We start from the raw sequence: 25,324 nt of genomic DNA, 5'->3' as shown, positions 1-25,324 counted from the left end.
AATGTTATTACACACAAATGAAGTAGGTGGGCCTTGAACTTAAACCTTTTGGCTGAGAGTTAGGGACATTACCACTGTGCCATGAGAGCCCTAGGAACTCCTCAAGGTAGTGTCCTAGTCCCAATCATCTTCAGCTGCTTCACAATTACCTTTCTCCATTATAAGATCAGAAGTTTTGGGTTCTTATGTCAAACTGATAGCATTCCTAATTCTGATCTGGGAACTCAGATTCAAGTCCCATCTATAAGACCATAAGACATAGGAGTGGAAGTAAGGCCATTTGGCCCATCAAGTCCACTCCGTCATTTAAATCATGGCTGATGGGCATTTCAACTCCACTTCCCTGCACTCTCCCCGTAGCCCTTGATTCCTTGTGAGATCAAGAATTCATCGATCTCCGCCTTGAAGGCATTTAATGTCCCGGCTTTCACTGCACTCCGTGGCAATGAATTCCACAGGCCCATTACTCTTTGGCTGAAGAAATGTCTCCTCATTTCCATTTTAAATTTACCTCCTCTAATGCTAAGGCTGCGCCCACGAGTCCTAGTCTCCCAGCCTAATGGAACAACTTCCCAGCATCCACCCTTTCTAAGCCATATATTACCTTGTAAGTTTTTATTAGATCTCCCCTCAACCTTCTAAACTCCAATAAATACAATCCCAGGATCGTTAGCTGTTCATCGTATGTTAAACCTAGCATTCCAGGGATCATCCGTGTGAATCTCCGCTGGACACGCTACAGCGCCAGGATGTCTTTCCTAGGGTGTGGGACTCAAAATTGGACACAGTATTCTAAATAAGGCCTAACTAGAGCTTTATAAAGTCTCAGAAGCACATCACTGCTTTTATATTCCAACCCTCTTGAGATAAACAACACCATTACATTTGCTTTCTTAATCACGGACTCTACCTGCAAGTTAACTTTTAGAGAATTCTGGACCAACACTCCCAGATCCCTTTGTACTTCTGCTTTACGAATTTTCTCACCATTTAGAAAATAGTCCATGCCTGTATTCTTTTCTCCAAAGTGCAAAACCTCGCATTTGCTCACGTTGAATTTCATCAGCCATTTCCTGGACCACTCTCCTAAACTGTCTAAATCTTTCTGCAGCCTCCCCACCTCCTCAGTACTACCTGCTATCCACCTACCTTTGTATTATCGGCAAATTTCGCCAGAATGCCCCCAGTCCCTTCATCCAGCTCATTAATATACAAAGTGAGCAGTTGCGGCCCCCACACTGAACCCTGCGGGACACCACTTGTCACTGGTTGCCATTCCAAAAAAGAGCCTTTTATCCCAACTGTCTGCCTTCTGTCCGACAGCCAATCCTCAATCCAAGCCAGTAGCTCACCTCGAATACCATGGGCCCTCACCTTACTCAGCAGCCTCCCGTGAGGCACCTTATCAAAAGCCTTTTGGAAGTCTAGATAGATAACATTTCCCTGGTCTAACCTACTTGTTACCTCTTCAAAGAATTCTAACAGGTTTGTCAGGCACGACCTCCCCTTACTAAATCCATGCTGACTTGTTCCAACCTGACCCTGCACTTACAAGAATTTAGAAATCTCATCTGTTCTTGAGTTGTGTAAACACACTTCTAAACAGGTCAATTCAGTATAATCTATAAAGGTCGGATGTGCTGAATTCACTGTTGACTGCACAATGTTCAGCACCACTCATGACTTTTCAGTTAATAAAACAGTTCATTTCCATATTAGCAAAACCTGGGCAATATCCCTGCTTCAGTTGATAGAAGCAAGTAACATTCACAGCGCACAAGTGCTGGGCAATGACAGAATTGAATCTAACATTCAATGAAATCCCCACTATCAAAATCCTGAGAATTACCCTTGTCCAGGTTGGACTGCCTATACAAACACGTTGGCTAACACAGCAGTCAGAAGTTAGGAATTCTGCGGCAAGTAACTCACATCCTGTCTTTCCAACGTTTTCCCACCATCTTAAGATGGTGGAATATTCTTCACATGCCTGGATCGGTACTGCTTAAACAGTACTAAAGAAGTTCAATACCACCCAGGCCAAAGCAGCTTGACTGGCACAACCAACCACACCTTCTGCTTTCATGTTTTCATGACGCTCAAGGCAGCAGTACCCACTATCTGGAAGTTGCACTGGTAATTGATTAACACCAGTAATAAATTAATTCTCACCCAGTATAGTAAAAAACCATCAAATATACAGAAGCATTTGCTGCCTTTCAATCCAGTTAGTTTTATACATTTTCAGTGCCAGCTGTTAAAGGACATGAGGTAACCAGCAGATTTTAGCACTTACCTTATATCAACCTTGCTTCTTTGTACATTGTACTCTAAACCTGGTATCTGCACCTCAGCTGTTTTTCTTGTTCTAGCTTCAGTGTTTTTCAATGTGAAGTCAGCAATATTTTCTGGAAATGGGCAAAACAATGATTTCAATACAAAAGCATGATTTTTGCAAACAGAAAAATGGTCTTAGCTGAAATTGCTCTGTGAAGGCTTTTCATTTCCTCAATACCACTTTTGAAACAGTTACCCAAAGATCAGTAGTTTAAAATGATATATTCTTTATATCTACTGCCAGCTGTAGACTCATGGCTGATTGTAGTATTTTGGTGCAGATCTAATGCACTTGTCAGAGCGTCAAATATGTTAGGTACTGGAGAAATGGTGAAGTAGTGATAATGTTACTAGACCAGCAATTCAAAGGTGCAGGCTAATGATAGGAGGATAGAAATCCCATTGTATTAGCTGATGTAATTTAAATTGAATGAATGAAAGAAAAAACTGGAATGAAAGGCTAGAGCCAGATATTTTCTCACGTGGGTTGTCTTGGAAACTTTTATAAATGATGGATTTCCCAGATTTCTGAGATCATATTGTCCCTTCTGATTTTCACTAGTGTCTTTTAAGAATGTAGGGAATGTTGGGTGCCCAAATAGCTGTGGGAACAGAACTGGAGAAGCAACTGTGCAAATAGAGGCCACTTGGCTGTAGGAATTAATGCAGGGTAACAGGACAGGAAAATTTGAGGTCTAGCATCTGGGCAGAATGGCCCTTGCATTGCTGATGCCAATCTAGACATCCTCCTGGAAGCACTGACGGAAGAGAAGGAAGTTCACTGACTAGAAAGTGACAGAAAATGGCTGCCCTGCAAAGCTGTTGAGGATGTTTAACATGCAAAGTATTATCAGGAGGATCCAGGTCCAGTACTGAAAAAGATTCAGTGACATGATTCATTCTGACAAGCTGGGTACAATGACAGGGCCTTTTGACATGGTCTAGGTCTTCAGCTTCCAAGAGACACGTTAGCCGAAGAACCTGAGGACACATACTGCTTTTGAGAGAAGCATATGCCCATGGTTTTCACAGAATCTTCAGCAGGTTTCAAAGGCATAGTGCTGTTGAGACCGCCCAGTAATGAAACTTATGACTTTGTATGTCAATGTCCTGATGACAATGTCCATAGACAGCAGGAGTACCTCATTTATTTTCTCTTTTCAGGAGTTAAAAAAAACCTTATAATGCCTGAGAAATGGCTTACAGAAGAGGAGGAATACCATCTGAACATAAAGATGCAGCATATTGGCGTTCATGAATACATGCCACACACAGTCAGTGACACTGGTGGTGCACAGGCTTGGAGTGGGTGCCAGTTGAACTCCAGATGATGCCGTCCTCCAACCATCCAAACTACTATTAAAGGATGAGGCAGTCGCTGTGATGAATGAATGTGCTACCCCTCATTGATACCATCATCATCATTTACCAATTGATTCCCCTGAATGAGGTACTATCTATCTAGTAGTAAGTGTCAGAGGCTGCTCCTACTGCTTCTGGAAATGGGCACTGCCATTTGAGGATGACTGCCATGGACACCTCAGCCACAAGCTAGGACTAGCTAGTTTTGCTGATTAGCTCATAACCTTCAGCCATTATTGCTGTCTGTCTAGCTGTTGCAACCCATGGGTTCTTGACAAGGGTTCATATTATGGAAGATAGAGAGTTCTTAAGTTCTATGGGAACAATCTCTCCGAGGACTTAATACATGGTTTCAGCTCATTTTATTACAAGTTGCTTACATTCTTCCTCAATTTCAAGCTACTCTAACCAAAACTCAATTTAATCTTCATTGCTTCACAACCTGGAGTACCTAATCTCTGTTGTATTTCTATAAGCCTAAATGCTGTGACAGTACTTTAATTACACCTTCCTAATTTTTAGCAGGCAATGCCATCCTCAACTTGCTTGCCAACTTAACCTTTGCAGCTTCACTTCAGTCTATCAAGGTTAACTCTGCCACCTGCAGGAATTTCTTTGTAATTTTTATTGCCATTTCTTACTTGCGGTACAGAACCATTGTTTTCTTTATTATCTACTAATATCTCACCATGTCCTTGTTTCAAATTAATCCTGATGAACTCCCAATCTCTTGTCACAACCACTTGAGAACGCATGATGACACTTGAATCGACTATTCTCAGCATTGTTACTAATATAATGATTTAATCCAAATACTCTATATTAAACTGATGGAACTAGGTTAATAGAAAACACTCACCAGGTTCTTGTACTTAACAGGAAGTACCACTTACTACAAAAATAAATTTTCTTTTTATTCATTCATGGGAGCTGGGCATTACTAGCTGTGCAGCATTAATTGCCCGTCCCATGCTGCCTTTTGGAAGGTGATAGTGAGGTGTCTTCTCGAGGTGCTGCAGTTTTTGTGATGTAGGTTGACCCTCAATGCCCTTTGCAAGGAATTCCAGGATTTTGACCCAGTGATAGTGATATATTTTACAAGTTAGGACGATGAGTGGCTTGAGGGAAACTTGCAGATGGTGGTATCCCCATGCATCTGCTGCCCTTGTCTTTGTAGATGGAAGTGGTCATGGATTTGAAAGGTGTTGTCTAAGAATCTTTGATGAATTTATGCTTTGTGTCTTGTAGATACGACACAATGCTGCTACTGAATTGAATTAATTGAATTGAATTAGTCTTATTGTCATGTACTCAGATGAGTACAGTGAAATGTTTACAAGTTGCCATTTATGGAATCATTCTAGGTACAAAGGTACCAAGGTACATATTTGACTGTCCAAGTTCTCAGGAAAAAAAAGAGAAAATAAAGAACTAAAGTGTCCAGCATTTCAATTCATAGAAATAAATCAGAAAATAGAGAAATAAAAAGTTCTGAACAACGGTGTGTGCAATCCAGTCCTCTGGCACATAGCCTCCATTCTGCACCGGAACTTGACTCCAAACTGCTCCAGGCTTCACTTTGAGGTTCCCAAGGCTAGGAGACTGCTTTGGAATTACTTTGAGACCGGATGTCCACGCTGTGACGTCGAAAGACTGCCATGGGCCACTGAGAGATCACCACGCCAGACCGAGAGGATGCTATGCTGGGCTGAGAGACTGCCATGCTGGGTTAGGTGGCTGCCACTCTAGGCCAGGAGGCCACCTCACCAGAAGTCTTTTGAGGCCATGTGTCTGCTAAGGCGATGAGTCGGAGTCTGCGTTGAGGCAGGGGCTCCGAAGCTGAGAAGAAAAGAAACAATAAACAAATGGAATGGATGAGCTCTGGCTGAAGCATCCTTCTCTGTCACCATCTTGGACACTGCTGTTGGCAGAGGTAAAGAATGTTTTTGGATGTGGTACCAATCAAGCAGACTGCTCGATGGTATCAACATTCTTGAGTGGTTTTGGAGTTGCACTCATTCAGGTAATTGGGAAGTATTCCATCACACTCCTAACTTGTGCCTTGTAGATGATGAACTGGCTTCGGGGAGCCAGGTGGTGAGTTACTTGCTGCAGTATTCCGAGCCTCTGACCTGCTCTTGTAGCTACTGTGTTCATGTAGTGAGCTCTGTTGAATCTCTGGTCAATGGCAACACTTAGGATGTTGATAGTGCGGAAGTCAGTACCCTTGAAGGTCAATATCAGTGATTAGATTGTTTCTTATTGCAGATGGTCATTGACTGACATTTGTGTGATAAAAAAAAACTTAACTTGCCACTTATCATCCCAATCCTGGATATTGTCCGGATCTGGTTGCATTTGAACATGGACTGTATCAGCATCTGAGGAACTGCGAATGGTGCCGAACACTGCAGTCACTGGTGAACACTACCACTTCCGACCTAATGATGGAGGAAAGGTCATTGAAGAAACAGCTAAAGATGATTGGGTCTAGGACACTGCCCTGAGGAATTCCTGCAGAATTGTCTTGGAGCTGAGATGACTGACCAACAACAACCATAACCATTTTCCAATGAGCCAGAAATGATTACAACAGGCTGAGAGTTTGCCACCTAATTCCCATTGATTCCAGCTTTGCTAGGGCTCCTTGATTCACGCTCAATCAAATGCTGCCTTGATGTCAAGGGCTGTCAATCTCACCTCACCTCTAGGATTCAACTCTTTTGTCCATGTTTCAACCATGGCTAGAATGAAGTCAGCAATTGAGTTGCCCTAATGGAACACAAACTGGGTTTCACTGAGCAGGTTATTGCTGAGCTGATGCTACTTGATAGCACTGTTGATGACACTGTCTATTACTTTTCTGATGATCAAGAATAGACTGATGGGGCAGTAATTGGCTGGGTTGGATTTGTCCTGTTTTTTATATACAGGGCAAAGCTGGGCAAATTTCCACATTGTTGGGTAGATGCCAGTGTTGTAACTGTCCTGCAATAGCTTGGCTAGGGGAATGGCGAATTCTTGAGCATAAGTCTTCAATATTATTGCCCGAATGTTGTCAGACCCCATAGCCTTTGCAGTATCTAGTGCCTCCAACCATGTGGCAGGATGGCAGAGCTTAGATCTGATCTGTTGGCTGTGGGACTGCTTAGATTTGTCTATCACTTGCTATTTATGCAGTGTGGCATGCACATAGTCCTGTTTGGTGGCTTAATCAAGTTGGCATCTCCTTTTTAGATATGCCTGGTGCTGCTCCTGGGATGCTTCCCTGCACTCTCCATTGAACCATTGGTATATGGTAATCCACAGTTTTCCCTGCCCGTGTTTAATCCGAAGTAATGAGTTTTCATGGAGTCTGAAGTCAACGTTGAGGACACCCAAGGCAACTCCCTCCTAACTATATACTACTGTGCCACTAGCTCTGCTAGGTCTGTCCTACTGGTGGCACAGGATATGCCCAGGGATGGTGATTGTGGTGTCTGGGACATTGTCTGTAATGTATGATTCCATGAGTATGACTGCGTCAGGCTGTTGTTTGGCTAGTCTGTGATACAGACCTCCCAATTTTGGAACAGGCCCTTGCTAGTCAGGAGGATTTTACAGGGTTGTTTTTGCCATTGTTGTTTCTGGTGCTTAGGGTGATGCCAGGTGGTTTGTCCAGTTTAATTTCTTTACTGAGACTTTGTAGCCATTGATACAACTGAGTGGCTTGCAAGGCCATGTCAAAAGGCAGCTGAGAGTCAACCACATTACTCTGGATTTGGAGTCACATGCAGGCCAGACCAGGTGGGGATGGCAGATTTCCTTCCCTAAAGGACATTAATGAGCCAGATGTTTTTTTCCCTCCCAACAATTGTTTCATAGTAAACATTAGATTCAGAATCCCAGATTTTTAAAAAAAATTGAATTGAAATTCCACCATCTGCCATGGTACGATTTGAACCCAGGTACCCAGAGCATTAGCTGAGTTTCTATATTAAGAGACTAGTGATAATACCGCTAGGCCATCGCCTCCCCTAAAATAACAAAAGCAGAACAAAATGAAACATATGATTCTACTAGTTGAAAATCTAACCCCCTTTTAAAACTCCAAACATACAAACAGACAGACACATACGAACAAAAAAATGATGTTGTAGGTGAAGTGAAATAAACTGGGGAAACAGTTCAATAGCAATAGTCCACAGGATAATGTAAAATATTCCTTTCGATTCTCAAGACCTTCTGTTCTCCAATCTCTTTTCTGGATTCTTTCACTTGTTTACGGGTGGCACAGGGCAGCCGGTACACTAAATCATAAACTCTCTGAACTATTGGTAAAAGGCAACAGTTTATAGCAATGATGGAAGAAATAACTTTCTTCAGGCTTTAGTTATTTTTACTGAAGACAGACAGACAGCTTCTTTAGTTATTTGAAGGTTTCAGAGCCCCTCTATCTAAGTTGTTTACCTGTTCATGAGCTAATCAGAAATTTTTCATTAGGCTAACGATTTCTGGCATCTACAACACGTCAGATTGCAAAAACCAAACAACAATCTGTTGCTGGGCAAATATCACACTGCACACATACCACAGTGTATATCTTTCCTTCCCCACTGCTTGCAAAGCAAGTGTAAACACAACTTAATGAATCATAGAATCCCAGCAATGTGGAAAGCAGCCATTCGGTCCATCAAGTCTGCACCAACCTTTCAGACAGCATCCCACTCAGACCCAGATTCCCATCCCAGCCCCTTAACCCTGCAGTTACCATGGTTAACCCACCTACGCATTTTGTGAAGGGTTCTGAAGAAGGGTCACTGCACCTATAATGTTAACTCTGCTTTCTCTCCATAGATGCTGCCAGACTGGCTTAATTTTTCCAGCAATTTCTGCTTTTGTTTCAAGTCCTACTTAATCCAGAGGTATGTCACAACATGTCTAGATGGGTTGATTAAAAAATACGATTATCAGTTTATGGGTCTAAGAATAGTTTTGCAAGGGCTCTTGTGACACTATGGTAGTATTTGTACTTATGGGTCAGGAATTTGGAGTTCAAGTTCCTTCTGCTCCAGAAGTGTCTGATAATATCTCTGAACAGTTTGATTAAAAATATCTTCGTGTATAACATTCTCCTGGCTTCACACAAAACTTTGCCAAACAATCACTGAACTTAAATCCCCATATTATCTGTCTCAGTCCCCCTTTTAAAATAACACATTTTGGAATTAAAAACAAAAAATGTCAATGAATATTTTGGGTACATGATCTACCTTCATAAAAATGTGTACATTCAGAAAAAAAAGTCTTTAATTCTGACATTTTACCTACACTCACCTTATTTGTTGGCACATTCCTCTATGCTCTATTCCATCATGGCACACTCTTGTTATTATTAGCCACATTGCTGGAGCTACCTGGAACCAAAACCTAGTTCTTTCCCATTAATTTTTCAAATGTTCCCTCAAGCCAATCATCCCCACCCATAATCTAGATTAATGCTTTCTACATAAGGGATAATAAAGTGTGGAGCTGGATGAACACAGCAGGCCAAGCAGCATCTTAGGAGCACAAAAGCTTTCTACAGTCCTATTTATAGGATGTGCCAGTACAGTGGCCCTAGTCCGATTCAGATGAAGACTGTCCTAGCGGTACACCACTTGCTTCTCCCAGTGCAGGTGGCAATGGTCCATGAATTGAATCGCATTTCTTCTACATCAAGTTTTGGCCTAGGCCTTAACTCTCTAATCACAAATACCCTATGTCAATTTGCTTGAAGCTAAGGTAGTAAATCAGATATTATTACCTTTGAACTGTCATTTGTAATTGTGTCTCTGGCTTCTTATACCCCCTTAGCAGTGCCTCTTTCTTAGTCCTTCCTATGGTACCTATGTGGAGCATGACAATTGGATTTTTCTTCACCTGCTCCAAATTCCTCTTAGGACCTGAGGGGATGACCTTAAACCTGGCACTAGACAGGTAACACTGCCTTGGGACTGACATTCTTTGCTAAAGTGAATAGTGTTTATCTCCTGGTTATGCCATTCTCTATGACAATTATATTTCTTTTAAACCTTCCCCTACCATCCGGAACAGTTCCCTGCACCAAAGTCATGGTGTGTTAGCTCATCTTCCCTCTAGTCCCTCCTCTTCTCCATGCAATTTACCAGAACTCCCAAACATGTTGAACAATTGATAAACTGAGGCTTTTCTGATGAAGGCTCTAGGCCCGAAATGTCGGCTTTTATTCTCCTGAGATGCTGCTTAGCCTGCTGTGTTCATCCAGCTTCACACTTTGTTATCTCTTTCATAACAAAGTGTAGAGCTGGATGAACACAGCAGGCTAAGCAGCATCTTAGGAGAACAAAAGCTGACATTTCGGGCCTAGACCCTTCATCAGAGAGAGGGATGGGGAGAGGGTTCTGGAATAAATAGAGAGAGAGGGGGAGGCGGACCGAAGATTTTCATTGCTACTGTCTGGATTCTCATACCAGCCTCACTTGAAGCCACACCCTCCCATCCCTGCCAACAAGTGAATCTAAAGTAATTAGCCCAAGGACTGTGACTGTGAAAAATGTTGCAGTAACTTTCCTTCTCCTTGATATATTGCAGCTTCCAAATATAGACACTTAATGCAGATGTGGACAGAATTTTGTTGTTGTTGTGTGTGTGTGTGTTGGTGGGAAATGACTACTCCTACTTCTGGGAGGAAGATCAGTACCAACCTGTCAGATTAATAAGCTGTCCCCATGAACTTAATGGAGTGTGTGCAGGCTAAAGTGGTGAACAGTATGATTTCTGCTCTGACTGGAAAGATGTCTTACCTTCTGGAGCCGCCAGTCAGTTACTCCAACAGGTCTGTAAAAGACAATTTGTTCAGGAGGGGACATGCCAGTGAGGATGACGGCTCCAATGGACCTTGGACCTCAGAAGTAGGGGGCATTAATAAGAGGGTTAGAGCATTTCAGTTGGGGAGTGAGGTGTACAGAGGCATTGGTTTAAACTCCAAAGGGAAGAATGAAGAGGGAAACTATTTTCTGGGGATAACTCTGCTGACCAAATGGCACCCCAAAAGATCACACCCTCTTTCCTTCCTGCTCCAGTAGAAAACAAAACACAGGCTGCCCACTCCAGACTGCATGCCTAGGCTAACAATATTATAGTGTGGGCACATTCATATTTAAATACATTCATGGGTTATTGATTCCATGCTCGCCCTCCCAAAATATGGGGACAGTTTTAGATGCTCAGAAGTGTTGGACTAGCCACCAGATCTATTTCATGTGATGGCATAGTAGTATTGTCACTTGACTAGTAATCCAGAGATCCAAGCAAACCTGATATAAATTGAAATTAAAAAGTCGACTCATGACCATGTCAATTGTTATAAAGACTTATCCCTTTGGTTGATCAATATGTTTTACAGAAGGAAATCTTCCACCCTTACCTAGCTTGGCTGACATATGACCCCAGACCTATAGTAATGTGATTGATTTTTTGAAAATTCTTTCACAGGATGTAGTTAATTTTGGCCAGGTCAACATTTGTTGCTCATCCTTGGCTGCTCTGAATTGAGAAGCTTCTACATCATTCAAAGGCTGGTTAAAAGTCATGGCAAGTTTGCTTTAGTTATGAACTCTTCCATTTATAAGCTCACAAATCAAAAGCCTGCCTGGACACACATAATCTGCTGCACCCCTGGTTCTTCAACATATGCAGGTATCTCTGTCTCTAGCCCTTGGTCCAATATTATCAGTATCCTTGACTTGCTGCATCTCATCCTTTGCTGGTGCCCTCCATCTATCTCGACCTATGCTTTTTGTTTGGAAGTTTTGATCTTCATCACTGTTAGACCAAAAATCCGAGTGCTGTACTCTGTTTGCCAGCTATTGACTTCCATGTGCTCAGCTGGACCCCACAATAATATATAGAAACAATGTCTTCCTCAAAGAGGCTGATGACTCAGCAACTGTATGGTCTGAGAATGTAAAAAAAATCACTCTCCCCACAGTCTGAGTACTCTATTGCACCTGTGTGCTAGAAGCTGATGGCTTCTCAGCCTTGCTCCCTTTTATGAATTTTTTAAAATTGATGATATGGCCTAGATTAGGTCCCTGCTGTATGCTGTATCCATGTCACCTGGTCTTCCCTGACTCAATGTGCAACCCATAAGGCCCCAACAATATCTGAAAGTGGGCATAAAAGAGCTCTACAAATACTCTAATTGGTGTCATCATAGAATTGGATAGGTTGCAAGGGAATCATCTGCCCCTGCCCTGATGAAACTTGTCCTTGGAAGGACCTAGTACCTGACTACATTCTTCTGTGCCTGACAATCTCTGTCTAAAAAAAAATCATATATATGGTTTCTACATTTGTTAATAACAGTGCATGCACTTTGGCGAAGTCTCATTTATACAGACAATCTAAACACAAATTTCTTTCAAATGAAACTATTAACTTGCACGTTTAGCTTTTGGCTTGGAGTGTTCTACAGATAATATATATTTTATTTCATGAAAGTTAACTAACATGACAAATTTATTGCTGAAACTAGACTTTATTAAGGGGTTCAAAATGCCACGCAGAAATCAAGAGACACACTTTGAATTTTTATACACTATATATATCTAAAAATATATTATCCCCTTACAAAACATACAAGTATGCTTCAAACGTTTTAGGCTTTTTTTTTAAACACAGTCTGTACAAGATACATTACTTAATATATTTGAAGATACGAGTTTGTCAAAGATAATGTAAATTGCACAACCTTTTTCTTTCAAGATGCACTAATGTCATTGCTGTAGTAGGTTCTTCTTAAAATAACTTTTTTTTTTGATTGTTTCAAGATTTGCAAATGTTGGCGTGCAATAAAGTTTAATATAGCAATCTCCATACTGGAGCTCACCACCTCAAAGCTTGTACTTTCTGTATTAATTAGCTTTCATGTTGCATCAAAATGACAAGTCTTCTAGTGGCCCAAAAGCAAAACGCATCTGTTCTAATACACATCACCTCACGTCCTTTAAACAGACTACAGCAAAGAGAACACACATAACAAAACGTCCTGCACATTCTGCACTTAATTCACATACATAGAAAAGCCTACAATCTCAACTGAAACATCCCAATCCAATATTCTTAAAAACTATCTATCTGACTGGAGAAGTCATTTTGTTGAATCACCACAGTTAGTTCTAAATTCAAATGGAACAGTATCAGGAGTACCTAAACAAACCTCAACTGCAAAGTAGGTAAGCAAACACATCAAAAACTCATCTTTGGTTTTGGAATAGTTAACATATAATTAAAATAAATTTAAATATCACAGCCTTTGATATGTCACTTATGCAACTTAACAAAGAACTGATTTCTTTTTCAATAGCTTTGATGGCTTGATAATATGTTTTAAAAAGAGTCAGCAAACTAACACTTCCAAGCAACACTTAAACTACTTTCTTCACGTTCGGCCATTAAATATTGCAAATATAAACAACAGAATCTTCTTTATCATAAAATTAAATGTCTTCTAAAGAAGCAGTAATATTATGTGTCATTCAGATAATATTGTGGAAGATACATGTTGATAACTAAACAGATGGAGTGATTTTTAGTGTTAAAAATTCAAGTTCGCAACACACTTGCCGTTCTCTAAAACATATTGGAAGAAAGTAATAAAATTGTATTGTGCAGAAGGTGACTTTGGTTTTGGGGCCAAATTTTCTACAGTATGCAAGGTGACATTCATTTTGGAAAACAGCTAAATAATTTGCACATGACACACAAGTCGAAAGGCCACAGACAAGCATACAAATGTTCTTTGTTAACTAAAGCTTGCCATACCACATTAATTCTCCATTATCTAATGTCTCTAGACTTTGCTAATCTTCTCTCCTTTATTTCCCCCTTTTTTGAAAGGTTGGGGACAACAAATACATTATCTGAAGGTCCTGCGACGAACAATTTCAGCAGAAATAGTGCATGTCTGCCTCGTAGCCTGAGAAAATTATCCAAACACGGTTGCACATTAAAAACCCTTAACATATTTCTGTAACACAACTGATAAGAAGTGTTCTCAATAGCACAGGTAGAATTGAGATGAAACTGCAGCAAAAACACAAAATTGAGTTCTACATGCTCTAAGATTTTTTTCACCATTAGATTTAGTAATTAATCAACAAGTGACAACAAATGTTGTCTGTTGTCAATTTCAACAAAAATGATCTGCCAAATCGGCAAAATCAGACCAATATTTTCAAAATAAAAATAAACTCCAGTGATAGTTATGACATGCAGAATGATTCATTGCGATTTTCTTTTGAAAACACAAGGTAATTTCTATTTTTTAAAATTAGGTGTTTTAACACATTATATGTTGGATGATGGTGTCACAATCTCTGTGTACTCCAGAATTTTTGTTAATTCATCATGAAATCAAGAACTCAGTGATGATAACACACTTAGTGATAAGAGGTATCCTGCCAGTCTGACCAGTCTCTTATGCAGTGATTGCAAGTCCCAACTAAAGAGAGAACATTGGAATAATTTTTAGTTATATTCTTTGGAGGACTTTGAACAGGATCACAAGATTTGAAGTAAACTAATAACAACACATTTACATTAATTATAAATTTGGAAGTCCAATTATTTTATTGAATTTTATTAGAAGTCCCTTTTCTAAACTGTTTTCCCTTAAGACTAGAATTACTTTAATTTCTTCCATTGCTATATTTTATCATGAGCTAGGTCAGATGTTCCCTCATCAGAATATCATTTTTTAAGTTTATCATGGCTGCTCTTGTTGATGTCTTCTATTGGGTCCTTCTTATTAATGTGTAAAGTAACAGTTTCTCCATAGTTAAGTGTTCTCGTGGAAACTTCAGTTTTGTAGCTTGGTTGACCACTATCCACAGAACATTGCACTTCAGTACAAAAAGATGTTTTTAACTCAAATGGTGGTTTCTTCTCCATTGCTGTTGAGGAGTGAATAACTGATTCAGCACATGCTCCACTGACACGTACTGATAAATTTGATGGCCGCACTGAATGCATCTCCATTACCCTGGATGCTGGCATGAACATGCCTCCAGGTCGCTGATCTCCAAACTGATGCAAATAACTCGGTTTCCTCTTAGTTACAACTGGTCTCCCAACATTAAGTAAAACTGGTTTGCCAATTGTAGGTTCGTTTATTTCTGCGTGTAGAACAGAAATTTCACACGGCTCAGTCGAACAAGCAGCTGATGAAAAATCTTGGTCAAGTGAATCCTCAGATTTGTAGGTTTCTCCTTGGGCAGGAATGTAGTCTTCAAGGTCTTCCAAAGTTAATACCTTGCCATTATATGTCAAAATTTTAGTATCTCTGTTTACTAGATCATCACTGCTGGGCTCAGGGGGTTCATCCATAATGACAGATTCACCTTCTGTGTCTATTTCTTCTTCATGTTCTAGCTTAAGTTCCTCCATTTCATCACCAGATATATCCAATGGAAGATCCACAATGGCCAAAGTAGGTTCTGTTTTAACATCAGATAGATTTCTGAGTGATAGCTGTTCATCATCCATGGGTTCAGGAGTTTCAAAACTTAACATTACAGTTTCACCTACATGTGCAACAAGTGGTGTTTCCACTTCCAGCAGTTGGGCATTACATTTGTACTGATCTTCAGTTATGTTTGGTTGAATATTGTATTCATTCACAGCATCAGCAGATACTTTATTAGACTCATCCATAAAGTAGTCTGATATACAGTCAGGATTAACGTCATTTGATGTGGTAGGTTCAATTTCTGTGGGAGTCTCAGGACTGCAGATAAGAGACTGAACACCTACTTTTGTTAGATTTTCTTCTGAAACTGAAGATTGCATTTGTTCCACTAGATTATTGTTTGAGTTGTTTATGTTAGGGTCAGCCCTCAGAGTTTGCTTTGATCTTGGGCTTGAAGATCTACGTCTGACCTGTCTTTGCTCAGATAAGGTGAGGGTCGAAGGGGAAGCTGATCTTTTCCTTTCAGGTTTCGAACTTTGCTTAACTTTGAATTCAATTACTTCTTCAACTTCTATCCAGCTTGGTGTTTGTTCTTGTTCCTTAGTTTCTACAAAAATATGCCTTGCAGTTGCACCTTGTTCTTCTGGTTCTGTTATCATAAGTGCAGGTATGGGTGGCTTTTTCATGGCTGTTTCTTTGGGTTCAGGCTGAGTTTTAGGAGCTGGCCTCTTGGGTCTAGTTGAGAAAGATGTTTCTGGTATTGTTTCCTGTGGTCTTGGTGATCTTGCTGGAGAGATACTTGAAGATGTGCGCCGTTTAACCTTTGGGCTCTTGACTACTGTTGTTATGGTCTCCTCGCTAATTGTGAAAACATATTTTAACAATTTAACAATCAGAAGGATTCCATTGTCCACATTGTACAAAATACATCATTAGCTCTGCTGCAGACATACTTTTGGTTAGTTGGTGAGCAGAACAATTGTAAGTACCAATAAGATACTGTAAATTTCATGTCAATGCATTGCAGTAATGTTATACAGCAATTAAAAACATGCTTGTTAGCGAAACCTGAACTGATTTACTTGAGGTGCAAACTGCTGGCATGCTTGTTTCAACCTAAACAGGAAGACATGAGATTACTAGTAAGGTACACTTTTGGGTGAAATATAAATATACTGTTTAAACATAATATTTCAACTTAAAAGAGAATACAGTAGGTATGATACAAAAGGAGGTCTGAATAGTTTTAGAAATGTAATTAACGCACAGATTCTTTCCCCAACTACTATGAACTAACTTATCTTGCATGGCTAGAACATCAACCCCTACCAGTGCAGCCCTTGTCACACGTGTGTGATAATGATGGAAGAAGCAACATCAACACAATTCATTGAGAACAGTTAACACTAGAAATAGGAAGTTATAGGTTATAATACACTAACACTTCCTATCCCCTTATATTCATGATATATTATGCCAAACGAACAAGCTTATTTGACTAAAAAGTTATTTGATTATTATCACTGAATACAACTTTCAATTACATGGCGATGTTCTACATGAGTTTCTAAATATGATATAAATCCTGATATTTGATTATGGATTTGAAACCATTTTTAATAATGATAAGATTGTAATTATTGTTTTATTTGATTTTAGCATTTGCTGAATTTTAGAATTAAGTGCAATTCATTTGAATGAACCATGTTATTAGCAATACTGAATAATTACTGATTGGTATACAATTACAACAAAATTTCAAAATAATTGTCAATAATTAATTCTTGGGAATTATGAGAAATTATGCAGTTAGCATATTACAATCAATTAATAGTACAACTATTAATTCAGATTATATTTAAAGAAAGAATATTGCTGTTTAATTTTTGATTTACATATATAGTAAATTCAAATGAAATATATACTAACTGAACTGTTTTGCACTTGGCACTTCAACCAGAAAATTTAATGATCATCAACAATTAGGTTCAAAATACACAAGAAGGTGGGAAGGAACTAGCATTTATTAGCATTGAGTTCTGAGCATTTTACCTAAAAGTAATTTTGACAGTAACAGAATTTTGAAACTTGAAGCAATTGTGGAAAGCCAAATTGCTTATACTAAACAAATTCTTATTCTTTACCACAAATTAATATTAAGAAATATCTTTGTATTTCAGATATTGCCTTTCTGAAGCATATAGAAACCATGAACCTTAACTACCGAAAACGATGGGTTGTTGTGGTTGAGATTTAAACACAGCTTTGGACACAATGGTACAAGCCCTGCATATATCCACAATTACTTTGGCGATCTGTCTATTCTTCCTAACCACCAATGGAATGTTCCTTGATCATAATTCAATGTTCCATCACAAGTAGGAGACTCAGACACCTCCTAAATGTGCTTGGGAACCTCCTACCATAATTTCTTGAAGTCCTTCAAAATATCCACCTGCTTTTTTAGGCACTTGCCATACGAAGAAGCCTTTCCACCCAAAACATCTCAAGTCTTTCAATCATGCTACTTAGGGTAGGAACCTTATTTGAAGAAGCTCTGCAGTTAAATTCTGAAGGTCATTCAGGAAACCACTCCTGCTCAATTTTCTGACTTTATATCATTCATGTCCCCCAGCCCGACATCCACTACCTGTTCAGAAATTGTTTCTAGAAAAAATTCTTGAGTCAGCTGAACTGTAATTATGACAAACATTGACATGCACTGGAAAGCAGTAATTATTTGTAAAGTAAAATATGATGTCATCAAGCATGCGATGAGATTGTCAAACATGGTAGCTGATATAAGTAGTAATGAAGAAACTAAGCACTTACATGATGATGGTTTTCTTGGGAACTTTAGTCTCTTGTTCAGTGACTACAAGAAACAGGATGAAAAGTGTGGAATCAGAAATGAACAAGCTGAAATGATGGAATCCACTCTTGCAGTCACTGCTATGATAAAACCATTTTGCCACCTTATCATTTATTCCCAGAAGAATCAAGTACTGGGATTCTATAAAATGACTTTTGTCTAGTTTTTGCTTGCGTGATCAGTGTCTAGTTGCATTTCTGCATGCTAAACAAATGGTAACATTCCATTAAAGTAGCAATCAAGGGAAACAGATATCATTTATATGGTTTACTGTGCTTCTACAAATAATCAGTGATAGAAGAGTACAACATTACTCGAATGTAAGTCTTTTTGTAGTAAAGAACTTGAGTATTGCTGAAAAATAGACACATTTTGATTAAGATTTTTGTCTTGTACTCATCAGAACATTCACAAGTATCACCAATGTAAAGTGGGACAATGTTTTAATAAATTATGAATAGAGCATACTGATTGTGGGCCTTGTCAACCAATTCAGCACCTTGCTTCCCTGCATTAAAAAAAATTGTTGCCCCTTACATTGCATTCTTGTGAATGTCCTGATAAGTGCAAGACAAGCTTTGACAACAGGTGTCTTTTTATAGCAATAATTACATCTAACATTATTAAAATGTTATTATTCATGCAGATTGTGTTCAAATAGGGGACCAGTGTTACTTTAGTATAAATCCAATTTAAACAGTGTGGCCTCCAAACTCTTAGGCAACTTGCGGGAATACAATACCATCAAATGGAATCACAGAAGGTGCCTGGATTTTACTGCCCCCCTTTTAAAAAATTATGGAATATGGATGATCCTGGCATTTATTACCCAATCCTAATTGCCCCTGAACTGAACAATTTGCGATATCATTTAAATGGACAGTTAAAAGTCAACCACAGTGCTCTGGGTTTAGTGTCACATGTCTGCCATATTAGGTAAGGATGGCAGATTTCCTTTCCTAATGGCGTTAGTGAATGAAGTGTACTTTTAAAACAACTGATGACAGTTGTCATGATAACCTTTATGAAAACTAGCTTTATATTTTTTCAAACTGCAGTGGGATTCAAACCCCACAGTATTAGCCTGGATCTACGGAGTACTAGTTTAGTAAGTCACCTTTAAGTCATCATTTTCTCTGAAGGTTATTAATTTCATCCATAATATTTAATATTAATCACTTGGCTAACTAATAGGTGGCTCCATACTTTTTAGACATTGTGGACTCAGTTTTCAAATTTGGGTCAGAGAGCTGATCTATGCAATTTCCGTGACCCAACACTGATTTACTCACTTGATGTTATTTTAAAGTGTTAATGCATTAATTGGACAGTACGTTGGTTTGGCACCCAATCAGTGGAGCCGAATATCTCCAATAAATGGGAGCATCTGCAGCATGTGAATGGCAAAGACACACCTGCAGTTGTGACAGAGCAACACCTTGGAGGCCCCATAGTATAGAAGTTTGAGAATGTGTATATACATTCAAATCAGAGGTACTCAGAATGTTCAGTGCAAAAATCACCAAGTCCTGACACTTCTTGCTGTATAACAAAAACTTACACTTTCCCTGCTGTGAAACCTGTGCACTGATTTATACCAGACTGTTTAGGTTTGGCTAAATCCCATTTGAGAATTATTGTTCCAACTTCCCTGCTTTTTAACAAACTCCAAAAGGAGTTTGGCACATTACTGGAAGCAATGGGTTCCCTATTTCCCACATAACCCACCCCCACGCCTTTTAAAACTGGAGCATATCTTCAAAGCATCAAATCTAAATCCATTCTACAGAAACATGATTTTCAAGTAATTTTCTTACAAGCAATCCTGATTGTGCTGGTAATTTACAATCCAGCCCACAGGCACTGATTTTATCAGCCTTCAGTGGGAATAAAGCTCAAAATGTGATGTTAGGTTAACTAGCCCATTATGCCTGTGACACTGTAAGATCTACTTTGAATGACACTCACTGTTGGATGTCTAAAGCGTCTGCCTATTTCAGGCTCGATATATTGAATTTAGGTCCTCTCATATAAAAATTGCCCGGAGGCCATGTTAGGTCAGAGTGATTAAAGCCTCTGTAATATAGGTTACAATCAATTCCATGAATGATAGAAGCAAGCAGAACCTTTGCAAATATTGGTTTTGTGGGCCCATAAGAAGATTTTATTCCTTTGTGGAATGTGGGCTTTAAGGACTGGGCCAGGGTTTACTGCTTATCCCTAGTTGTCCTTGGGAGCTTCTCTAACTGCTATAATCCATTTGGTGCAGGTACAATGTGTGTGTTTATATATGTGTGCTTGACCCCCACTGGACTCGAAACGTTAACACTGTTTTTTTCCTTCACAGATGCTGCCGGACCTGCTGAGCTTTTCCAGCAACTTTGTTTTTGTTCCTGATTTACAGCATCTTTTTACTTGTGAAGTTATTGGATGATGTTATGGAGGTGGGAATAGTCAATCACAGTTTTGCCCTGGATGTCCAGTGCAATGATGTGGGCAAGATTTACCTCACTACATTCTGTGGAATCTTGTTGTACACAATAGTATGCCATTTTTGCCTACAAAAACAACAAATATTACTGTTCAAGTAACTAATTGAAGCATTTGGGATTCCTCAAACATACAAAAGGTGTTGTATAAATTGAGTTCTTCAGAAACATGAGATAAATACTGCATTTCAAATGAGGCATGGATTATGGCCTTATAACATTTATTTATAACAATGACTTATAGAACAAAAACTTTGTCCCTATTCCTGAAGTTTATTCTTTCAATTTGTTTTTGCTTTGTAAACAAACAATTCTGAATTTTTTTCTAAGTTTCATTTTACAAGCCATCATTTAAAGCTGTGACTGCTGTTATTTCTGGAATGCAATTGGACTTAAATGCAACTGAAATTGTTAATGCTGTATAAATATTCCAAAAGCAGGCATACATCAAATTCAAACCAAACAAAACCATGTCAGAAAACATTGGTCTCGACTCTGTTTGTGAACATTAAAGAGTGCAGTAAGGCTAGAGAAGATTAAAAACTAGTTTGATACATTTTTGGCTTCATGCTTAAGTCTATATTTGGCCAATTAAGTAGAATTGTTTAAAAAAGTGCCAATTTCTACTTGTGTAAATGTCATGTATACTGCTGACATGGTTTACATTTTAGACACAGGAACGACATTTGTTAATGCATAGCTTGCATACTCTGAACAAAGTGAACAATGAAACCACATACTCCAATTTAAAACTGGACTCAATAAATGGATTTGCAGCTTATCAAGCACATATTAAATATAAAATTGTCAGTCTTTTAAGATAAATAAATTCAAAATAATTAAAAAAGGTAAAGAACATCATTGAAAAGAATCCTTAAAGTATTAACAAACATTCAGAATCATGGGATTAAAATATTTAAAAAGATACCCAATGTAAGGAAAACTGTAGCTGTCATTTAATACTTGATAAGTTTTATTTTACAGTGGCTCTGTTACGGACTGTTTCTTCTTCTTCATATTTTCTGTTCATCACATGCTGAACAGTTGAATGACGAAAGCTGAGAAAATGAAAAGCTTTTTCTTTCTTTAATTTTTTTAAACTATCATGCAGTCCTGGGTCCGGTGTCTTGTCTCACGGGTGCAATACCATCTCCTAACAAAAAAAATATCAGCTCTCTTCCCCATCTCCAGCCCAATTAATTAGGAATGATCCATCTACATCTAGAAGATTTTGCTGTGCCTTCTCTAAAGAAAGGTTTAGTTATGACAAACATGCTAAAACCCATGCTTATGTAGTCTTAAGACATTGACAATGTCTGGCATCACAACGAGAGGTACAATTGCAATGTTGATGAAATGGAAAAGTTATTCTATTCTCCCAAGTAACGGGATCTAATTACGTGGTTTCAGAATTAAAATTACAATGAAAACATCAAAAAAGTACTGTAGTGGATGTTAGACAGAATAATGTCACCTATTTGGCTTTATTAAAATTATAAGGGTGCCTTCAAATTCCAGAAGGTGACACATTCCTCCTTTAAGTGGAGGAAAAATATAACATGTAAATACAGGAAATCTGACTTCAAAACAGAAAATGCTAGCTATATACGATAATAAAGTGCGAAGTTGGATGAACACAGCAGGCCAAGCAGCATCTCAGGAGCACAAAAGCTGATGTTTCCGGCCTAGATCCTTCATCAGAGCTATATACAACTGGTTGCTCAGCATTGTAAAGATAAAGGATGGTCTAACAGTTTTTGTGCTGCTGTCTTGTGATCCAAAATATGATAAGCTAAGTTTTCTTTGCAGATTCTGACTGTCATATCTTTAACCAGAAATATTGATCATTTGCTTTAAAACATTTATAAATCAATTGATACAAGTACATAATGACTTCATGAAATGACATTGCTCAACATAATTTTCAGGGTATAGCCTTTTCCAAACAGCAGCATTGATTTCAAGGTATCCTACATCAAACACACAAAGTACAATGAAAAACAAAGTTCAGATATTTGTTTCCAGGTTTTATGTATACCATTTTAAATAAAATGCCAGGATACTTGGATTTGACTAAGAGAAGCGATAACATGATAGGATCCAGCACAAATACAGTGCCATTAGTCTGACATCTTTATTTGGTTTATACCTTCATCATACAGCACAATATCCTCTCCTTTCACCAAATCATGCACTAAATATTATAAAAATGAGTGTCTGGATGAATAAACAGATCTCCATGAATCTTCTGGAAACTAATGTCAAAGTGAATAAATTCCATATGAACAACAGCTTCATGATCAATAAAGATGAGTTGAAAGTGACAGCTATTGACATCAACGGTGCATTCAACTGAGTGTCAATGGGAAAATTCTCTGCTGGTTGGAGTTATACCAGGTACATGGGAAGATGGTTGTGGTTGTTGGAATGAGTCATCTCAACTCCAGAACATTGCTGGAGTATAATGGGGGAGGGGGGTGAGGGGAGTCTCTCCACGGCTCAACTATCTTCAGTTGCTTCATCAACGACCTACCCTTCATCAGGTGGGAAATGGGAATGTTTGCCGAGGATTGCACAATGTTCAGCACTGTTGGTGACTCCTCAGATAGTAAAGCAGTCCATGTTCAAATGCAACAAGATCTGAACAATACTCAGGCTTAGGGTGACAAGTGGCAAGTACCATTTGTGCCAAACAAATGCCAGGTAATGTCTCATATTGGAGACAGTCAATCTAACCACTGTCCCTTGACATTCAATGGTGTTGCCATTATTGAATCACCACTATTAACATCCCAGGGGTTATCATTGATCACACACTCAATGGGACTCACCATATAAATACAGTGGCTACAAGAGCAGGTCAGAGGCTAGGAATACTACAGTGAGTAACTCACTTCCGACTCCCTAAAGCCTGTTCACCATCCACAAGGCACACGTCAGGAGTGTGATGGAACACCCCTAATTTGCCTGGATGGGTGCAGGTCCAATAGTAATCAAACAGCTTGATACCATCCAGGACAAAGTTGTCCACTTAACTGGTACCAAATCCACAAGTACCCACATTCTCCACCACCGACACTCAGTAACAGGAGTGTGTGCTATCTACAAGATGCATTGTAGAAATTCATCTTAGGTCCTTAGACAGCATCCTCCAAACCCAAAACCATATTGAAGGACAAGATCAGCAGATACATGTTCCCTTCCGAGCCACTCACCATCCTGACTTGAAAATATAATCACCATTCATTCACTGTTGCTGAGTAAAATTCCTGAAATTCCCTCCCTTACAGCACTGTGGGTCTATCAACTGCACATGGGCTGCAGGTGGTGACTCAAAAAGGCAGCTCACCACCACCTTCTCGGTGTAAAATAATGACACGCAGTGAATACTGGCCAGCCAGCAAAACCAGCATTCTCGACAAGTGAATACAAAAATAAATGCTTTGCTAAACATCAGGGCAGAGCGTAAAGCCATATGTAAAAGCAGCTTATAAATAACAATCTGAATGCTTGTGATAGCAGTGATCATGACCAGAAACATTTCAGGGTCATTGCCCCCATTAAAGCCAGAAAAAACTGAAATGTATTCACAGGAAGAACAGATTATGCTGCAAGGAAGATGTGTCTGGCTATGTATATCATTCTTCTGCAAGAATGAATGTCCAAACATTTGGACAGATGTACCAAACCTTGTTGTTTGCATAATCATTATACAATGAATGTCATCTATGAAAACTTACACCATAAAATATAATTATCTGAAAAATTCCTTCATTTTTAACACAGCAGTGGGAGCTGAAATTAGTTCTCCTCTATCCTAACCAGTCTATATTGCTAGTCTTAAATCTTTAGAGTGCTTCCACACTTATAAAACTTGCAAATGCAACTAAAGAAATACAGCAGTAAAAAAAATTATATTATGAAGAAATCTGTGAATAAAGTTAGTAGTTTGAGAGAGAAATTCTGAAGGCCAGTCATGTCAACTCTAAGTCATTATTACAAATGGTTCTCAGTGTAGCTTCCTGGGGTCAACTATCTTCAGTTATTTAATCAATGACCTTCCCTTCAGAAGGTCAGAAGTGGGGATGTTTGCTGATGACTACACAATGCTCAGCATAATTCAGAATTCCTCAGATACAAGCGCAGTCCATGCCTCAATGCAGCAAGACCCGCACAATATCCAAGCTTGGGTTGTCGAGTGGCAAATAATATCTGTGATGAAGCGGAGGTCGATCTCCCTCTGATAACTAAAACTAAAACACCCAGAGAAGGTTACCTCACCTCATAATCTGATAAAGGAAGTGTGAGAAGTGGCATGATCTGCCTTTCACCCCTCTAATCTGTTATAAAAGAGAGGTTAAATGAACTGAACCTCTGACAGTCACTCTACAATTAACAAGTAACAGTTTATTTATCTAACTCTAACAATGAACAAATGAAACAGAACTACTAAAAAAATTGAACAATTTCCCCTTAACTACTAACTATTCCCAAATAAAACAATATTCAAATGATATGATGTTCCAATAGATATGAGTTCCACATATGTAAACAATATTAATTTAAAAAAATTAAAGCCTAATCTCTCGAAATTACCACCAGGATAAGTCTTCTGGAATGTTCTTTGCTTTCTCCGCTCAGTCCCAAAAATCATAGCTCTTCCTTCTTTGAGGATGATCTTGGAAATTCCTTGATAGCCTTCATCTTCACATTCCTTGGTTACATCCTTTCATGTCCGATGTTGTATCCTAAGAATGTTACCTCTGCCTACACAAGTTTTGTCTTTGCCAAATT

General features: G+C 38.9%; 1 protein-coding gene across 16 annotated transcripts in view; it reads right to left on the bottom strand.

Annotated features, from left to right (window-relative positions):
- obscnb (obscurin, cytoskeletal calmodulin and titin-interacting RhoGEF b) overlaps positions 1-25,324 on the bottom strand; it is a 760,766-nt gene that overhangs the window by 102,710 nt on the left and 632,732 nt on the right. For 15 of the 16 annotated variants that reach the window (XM_059639939.1, XM_059639947.1, XM_059639941.1 and 12 more), the window contains one exon: positions 2,297-2,408. In XM_059639939.1, coding sequence (XP_059495922.1) covers positions 2,297-2,408 — 112 coding nt within the window. Of the gene's footprint in view, positions 1-2,296; positions 2,409-12,251; positions 16,028-18,001; positions 18,045-25,324 lie in introns of those variants that run through there. The other variant, XM_059639987.1, reaches the window with a different exon arrangement.

The sequence above is a fragment of the Stegostoma tigrinum genome, chromosome 2 (assembly GCF_030684315.1).
Source record: "Stegostoma tigrinum isolate sSteTig4 chromosome 2, sSteTig4.hap1, whole genome shotgun sequence".
Taxonomy (NCBI): domain Eukaryota; kingdom Metazoa; phylum Chordata; class Chondrichthyes; order Orectolobiformes; family Stegostomatidae; genus Stegostoma; species Stegostoma tigrinum.
The sequence above is the reverse complement of the archived record's forward strand: the minus strand, read 5'-3'. Positions and strand labels throughout refer to the sequence as shown.